Consider the following 6,838-nt stretch of genomic DNA (forward strand, 5'->3'; position numbering starts at 1 on the left):
CCTAGCACTTGGGAGGCAGAGGCAGGCAGATTTCTGAGATTTCTGAGTTCAAGGACAGCCTGGTCTACAAAGTGAGTTCCAGGATAGCCAGGACTACACAGAGAAACCCTGTCTCAAAACAAAACAAAACAAAACAAAACAAAACCCCCCCCCAAAAAACAAAAAACAACAACAACAACAACAAAAAAGAAGTGACTGAGCTACCCAAAGTCCCCTCAAAGTAGCACCAGGGCCCAGGGCTCCTGACTCCCAGGCTAGGCAGCTGGACCCAATTGCCTTGCAGAAGGGCTAGCTCTGTAAAGAGGAAAGAGCACCAGTCGGTCAGCCGTCTCTTCCCCTTGACTCCTCTGACTTGGGTCTTGGGAGGAGGGCCAAGCCGGCTGTGGACGATGCTTTCCTTATCCTGCTGCAACTTCCTTTCTGGGAACCAGGAACCTGAATCTGGGCAAAGACAATAAAATTCATCTGAAGGGCTCCTCCTGCCCCCACCCGGATGGGGCATCACGTGGCCCCTAGTTAGCAAACCAGGAAAATTCCATCTCTTGCACACTTAGCCTCACATACCCGTCTGCTCACTCAGCCTGGCACACTTAGCGTCCCTCACCCACCTTCTCAATTCAGCACACACTCTTGGCACATTCTTTTCAACCTCATCTTCTTTCACCTCTCACACGGCCAAATAGCCAGTCTTTCCCTTACCGACCCATTGGTCACCACAGACCTACCATGTCCCTAGGGCCACTGAAATTCCAGGCAGTGGGAGAGGAGGATGAGGAGGGTGAGGAAGAGAGCTTAGATTCTCTGAAGGCCCTGACTGCCAAGCTTCAACTGCAGACCCGACGGCCCTCATACCTCGAGTGGACTGCCAGAGTCCAGAGCCGGGCCTGGTACAGAGCCCAAGCTAGACCTGAGCCAGTCGGACCTGGGGCCATCTGTGGCTTTGACTCCATGGATTCTGCGCTTGAGTGGCTCAGACGGGAGCTGGTGAGTCTGGTGGGTTAGATGGACTTGCATGGGGTCTTTGAGCCAGTCCCTTTAAATGCCCAAATCTGTGAGGTTGGGAGGAGATGAGAACGAACCAATGTCCACAGTAGTTCCTCAGTGCTGTGCCCTAGGACAACGGAACCAGGAATTCAGTTGCCTGCTATCTTATTTGCAGAGCCAAATCTGGAGAAGTAGACCGTAGAGCACAGGTTCTCAATCTGTGGGTCGCGATCCCTCTGGGTATCCAAAGGCATTTTTTAGACAGGTTGCATATCAGATATCAGGTATATCAGATATTTATATTTAAAATCATAGCAGTGGCCAGATTACGGTTACAAAGTAGCAACGAAAATAATTTTATGCTTGGGAGTCATCACAGCATGAGGAGAGGAGCTGTATTAACAGGTCCCAGCATTAGGAAGGCTGAGAACCACTGCCCTAAAGAGAAGAGACAGTCAAGTGAAAAACAGAAACCAACCCTGCTGTCAGTTATAATCTGAGGAGGGGAGAGCTGAATATTAGCTGTCAGCCCACCATGTGCAAACATAAGGATGTCCAGTTCAGCTCAATGGGTCATCACAGTTAACTTGTGATGGCGTACCAGACGTCTATATTTGCATACTAATGGTTCCTTGGCTTGGTTTGAGAATCACCCATCCGGAAAAAGATCTGCGAGACCGAGGCGGATGAAGTAGGTGAGAAGGGGCTTGCGAGCTGGACTATGCAAAGAGTATTCCCAGAAATGGACCGGCGGCTGGGCTGGTGAGCCCGGAGGCTAATCTAGCAAACTCACGCCCCCTTTTGGTCACAGCAGGAGATGCGGGCTCAGGACCGGCAGCTGGCAGGGCAACTGCTGAGGCTGCGGGCCCGGCTGCACAGACTGAAAGTGGACCAAGTCTGTCACCTGCACCAGGAGCTTCTGGATGAGGCTGAGCTGGAGATGGAGTTAGAGTCTGGGACTGGCTTGCCTCTGGCCCCACCGCTGCGGCATCTGGGACTCACGCGCATGAACATCAGTGCCAGACGCTTCACCCTCTGCTGACAGCACTTGTGTGTCTCTTGCAGTATCTGGGGAGAAAGAAGGAAGGAAGAGGGACCCCGGAGGCTCTGGCTACCTGCTGGGGAAGGTGGGCACATTTAGGTTTCCGAAAGCTGAATTTAAAAAGCACAGGATGGGGTGGGGGTGGGGGAACTTGGGCCCCAAATGTCTTAATAAAAAAAGCATTGAATCCCATCAAGGTTTCTGTAGACTGTCACGGAGCCTAAATGTTGTTGTATGTTCATCCTGTGTCACTGGGACTTTAGGGATTGATTCCACAACAGGAGAAAAGATGGCACCAGATGTCCCCAACAGCTCCCGATCTATTTCTCTAACTTTATCAAAATCAAAAGTGAGGAGAAACAACAAAAAAAAAATTTTTTAAATGATGACTCATTGTGTTTTTTGATTGTGTGTGTGACCAGAGAGGCCAGAAAAGGATTAGCTGGAGCTGGAGGCACAAGCTGTTGTAAGCTGCCCGCTGTGGATGCTGCAGCCGGAACTCAGGTCCTCTGTGAGCAGCAAGGGCTTTTTTCTCCAGCCCCTGCACTTAAAATCTTCTGCCATTCTCATGACAGGGGGTTTAGGTAAATCAAAGACTTGGAGAAAACAGAAAGTGGTAGTTCTGTGTCATCTCCACTATTTATTTATTTTTATTTTTCTGTCTTTTTCTGTTTTTTTTTTCTTTTCTTTTCTTTTTCTCTTTTTCCCTGATGCAGGGTCTCACTAGGTAGCTCCGACTGTCTTGAAGCCCATACCTGTGCAGCCGGGCCTTGAACTCACAGAGATTCACCTGCTTCTGCCTCCGGAGCGCTGGGGTTAAAGGTGTGCACCACTCTGCCCGGCGTCCCCTATTTATCTCTATTAGACACATAGTGGGAAAATCAGGCCACTATGAGGCAGATCTCTATGAGCTTGACGCCAGTCTGCTCTACAGAGCAAGTTCCAGGTCAGTCAGGACTACATAGAAAGGGACCCTGTCTCCAAAAATCCAAAAATAAGCAAACAAACAAATTAAGGAAAAAAAAAAAAACCCAGCCAGTTGCTAATTCTTGCTCCACAGGCAGCTAGATATGCATTACTTTAGAACACACCCAATAAATTCATGCACTGCTTCTTAGCACCGTGCCCCCCAGGCGTGTGCTGAAGCTGAGGTGAGCTGTAAAATGCTAAGGTTTCTAAGTGAGGACAGCAGGACCGTACATCAGGTCTGGAGACACATCTGTCGGCTCTGTCACTCTCAGGGTTGGGTTGTTGTTTTTTTTTTTTTCCTTCTGTGTGACTCTCAGCCTTTGTTTCTGTGTTTCTCTCTTTGTCTGACTTTCCAACTCAGACTTCCTCCCCCCCATTTCCTGTTCCCCCTTCTCTCTGCAGCTGAGGTGCACACAGCTTCAGCTCCTACCTCACAAACCCCAACAATGCTCTGTGGGCTCCCCTCCCCCTGCCTGCTCACTCAACGTAGCTCAGGAGGTGACACATTTACACTTTCTTTCCAGTGAGGTCAGGACCCATTCTTGGCCCTGGTAGGGGCCATTTGGGGTTCCTCACATCACTGGTAGCCTGGCCCTCTGCCTGTGAGGGACACAATCCTCATTTTTGCCTGCTGGCAGCTTGTTGTGGAGTTCTTAAACTCCTGCTGATGTCAGAATGTCTCTGCCTGCCACAGATACCTGTGCAGTATGCTTGCTTGGTCCTCTACCGGAGGCAACTCGTGGTTATGGCTATGCGCTCCATTAGGGGTGTGGCCTTGCCTCTACTTGAATTACCATTCTGCTGTGCTGTCCTGTCCCCTGCCTGTTATTCTTTCTATCTATCTATCTATCTATCTATCTATCTATCTATCTATCTATCTCATCTATGTATCTATGTATCTCTGTATGTATCTATCTATCTCTGTATGTATCTATGTTTGTATGTATTTATCTACCTATGTATCTATGTATCTATTTATCTAACTATCTATCTCTATCTATCATCTATGTATCTATGTATCTCTGTATGTATGTGTGTATGTATATATGTATCTACCTTTCTATCTACCTATCTATCATCTATCTATCTATCTATCTATCTATCTATCTATCTATCTATCTATCTATCTATGTATCTATCGAAACAGGGTCTCTTTATGTAGCTCTGGCTGTCCTGGAACTCACTGCATAAGTTAGTCTGGCCTGAAACTTGCAGAGATCTGCCAGCCTCTGCCTCCGGAATGCTGGGATTAAAGCCTTTATGCCACCATTCCCCAGCCTGTCACTAGAGCCTTAAGACATGAGGTTTTCTTGTCTTCTTCCTGAAACAGACTGTCAACAGTCGATCCTTAGGCACAAGATGACATGGATATGGCTCTGCCAGTGAATGTGGCTGCTGTTTTGACTATAGTACATATAACCTTGTCACCAACTATCTAACAGAGATAGAGGCTGTCCAGGTTTCAACTCTGAACAAGAGATGCCTTTGGCTGTCTGGCTAAATTAAAGGCCACCCAGTTCTTACACAGTATGGCTGGAGTTGACTGCAGCGCCATTTCCTTCCCTGTGAGCTGAACTGTAGCTGTTGTCTTCTGCTCACAGGGGCAAAGGCTCTCTTTGGATCTCTTACCCAGGAGTATCTTGGAGGGTAGGAGGAGTGCTCCATCAAACAGCCTTCCCTACCACGTTTAGTGACCTGCTTCTTTAATTCCAGTACAGGGAGGAAGAGGCAAGTGAATCTCTGTGAGTTCAAGGCAACATAGCAAATTCCATAACAGTCAGGGCAACACGGTTAGTCCTTGCCTTAAAAAAAAAAATCCTCTCATTGGTTGATGATGACGACCACGACGATGACGATGACGGTGATGATGATGATGGTGATGATGATGATGATTGGACTTGAGGGGTCTAGGCTGGTCTGGAACTCTGTATGTAGCCACTCCTGTCTTCACCTCCAGAACGCTGGGAATATGGACCTATGCCATCACACACAGCCATCCTCCCTAAGTGCCTCCCTCAGTATGAGTAGAAGCTGGCCTAGAGATGTATGGGACCCAAGAGGCTGAGGGGGTCTAGGTCTATGGCAGCAGGAAGCCTGAGGTGCTAGAGGCTTGTGGTTGGGTTGCTGGGGCTGGGTTGGCTGCAGAGCCCTCAGGAGACAGGAAGTCAGGGTGGAACGTGGGCGCGAGGAGACAGGTGGTGACTACGACGGCGAGGGGAGCTGACACCGGGTCCAGGCAGCCAAGCCAGGCTAGGAGCATCATGTGAATAGGCCAGAAGGCTCCCAGGCTGGGCAGGTAAGGGGTACTGGGAACAACAGTGTAGAGGGGGGCAATGATGGGAACCAGACAGCAGAAGACTGCGTCTGTGGAGGGCTAGGCTCCCTAGGTGTACAGAAACCTTTCAGAAATGCCTTCCTGGAGGTTGTCTGAGCTGGTGGCTCTTGCCTCTGCCATCCGCTGTCCATCATTCCCCACCTCAGGAGGAGCACACTCCTGGGAGAGCCAACACATGATGTCAAGTGTTAAGAAGGCCACCAGCAGTCACCCGTCCAGTTCCTTGAGCTCAGAGGATGAGGTTTCTGAGGTCCAAAGGTGGCTATGACCCTGCATTAACCCATACCTCCTCACGATGGTCCGTGGCAAAGCAGGACCTTGCAGGAGGTGTAGGCTTGACCTGGGCTCCTCCTATGCCTGTGGCATACAGGGTGATGAGATGGACCGTCCTGAGGGCAGGGCCCCAGGAATCAGTCCCCTGGTCCCTAAGGCAGACCTGAGTGGCAGAAACAGATGGAAGAGTAACCCATGGGATCCAGGTGGACATATGAGAATCGACGGCAGCCTTAGCAACCAGCATCCTGAACCACAAAGAGTCACTAAGGAAGCAGATAGATATATGTAGGGCATTTATCCAGAATGAATGTGTGTTCCCTGGGGAAGTTGGTAGTGAACGAGATGGGAGAAGGGAAGAGAAAAGACTATTTTTATCCCGGGCTGGGTACAGCTGGAGCAGGGCAAGAACTTCTGAACTTCCCTCTGGAAAGTCACGGCTCCTATCCTGCCAAGTGTCAGGACAGGATGTCCTTGCCTTTGCCCTTGTCCCCATCCTGTCTTAACTCAGCTGTATTTGTGTATCCATGTTGGCCTTCATGATTCTTGCTTCAGACCCTAAAGGGTAGAGGCCCAGAATCTTGTCACTAGCTATTCGTTCACAGTCTAACTCTAAACTCTGGAGGACGGTCTCTCTTCCTCCGCTGACTGTCCAGGTTTCCCTTGCGTCGCCGAAGATGTTTATGTCACAGATTTTCCATCTTGTCAGCATATGCCGGCCTCTTCCAAGACCTGGCCTCCTTACAGGGGCAGGAAACACACTGGCTCTTCCGGTGTTTCATCTGTCCTTGAACTGCAGTCCCCTAGGCTGGCCCTGTGCTGACTGGGAGAGGAATCCAACAGGGTTGTTTGTTCTTGGAGCTCAGGATGGTGGCTCTTCTCAAAAGAGCCCAGAGGACAAAGTCAGAGAATGGGTTGAGACCAGACGAGGGAGAAGTTTCCTTCAAGGGAATCTAGAAGCTTCCTAAACAAGGTTCATTCTAGAAGGTGCTTAGGACAGAAAACTAAGGTTCCCCACCCCCTGTGCTGCTCTCCGGGACCACAGAGGCAGAGACCTCAGAATAAAGTCAAAGGTGCAAGAGCCCAGGTGTGGTATAGTGTAAACACACACACACACACACACACTTTCAGCATCAGAGAAAGGCCCAGGAAGAATTCACTGTCTGGGTGAGTGGTTTGTCCACCCCAAATTTCAGTCTGTTTATAAAGACACAATAACAAAGCTCTTGCCTGGC

At 49.5% G+C, this 6,838-nt stretch overlaps 2 protein-coding genes across 2 annotated transcripts in view; both read left to right on the top strand.

Annotated features, from left to right (window-relative positions):
* The first annotated feature begins 495 nt into the window (after positions 1–495).
* On the top strand, positions 496–2,240 carry Fam167b (family with sequence similarity 167 member B). Its single transcript, XM_021161374.3, has 2 exons — positions 496–984; positions 1,796–2,240. Exons 1-2 carry the CDS (start codon positions 727–729, stop codon positions 2,024–2,026), a joined length of 489 nt encoding a protein of 162 aa, XP_021017033.1. The 5' UTR covers positions 496–726; the 3' UTR covers positions 2,027–2,240.
* A 2,964-nt stretch (positions 2,241–5,204) lies between these two features.
* Positions 5,205–6,838, top strand: part of Lck (LCK proto-oncogene, Src family tyrosine kinase) — a 23,461-nt gene continuing 21,827 nt past the window's right edge. The window contains exon 1 of the mRNA XM_021159293.3: positions 5,205–5,291. The gene's annotated coding sequence lies outside the window, so the exon portion shown is untranslated. The remainder of the gene's footprint in view (positions 5,292–6,838) is intronic.

Source organism: Mus caroli, unplaced genomic scaffold, assembly GCF_978045245.1.
Source record: "Mus caroli unplaced genomic scaffold, Mus_caroli_1 scaffold_6, whole genome shotgun sequence".
NCBI lineage: Eukaryota > Metazoa > Chordata > Mammalia > Rodentia > Muridae > Mus > Mus caroli.

Bases quoted from the DNA above. Each gene is read 5' to 3' on its own strand.
- Fam167b (XM_021161374.3), top strand. From the start codon at position 727: ATGTCCCTAGGGCCACTGAAATTCCAGGCAGTGGGAGAGGAGGATGAG. The intron at 985-1,795 runs GTGAGTCTGGTG...TTTTGGTCACAG, and splicing joins AGTGGCTCAGACGGGAGCTG to CAGGAGATGCGGGCTCAGGA.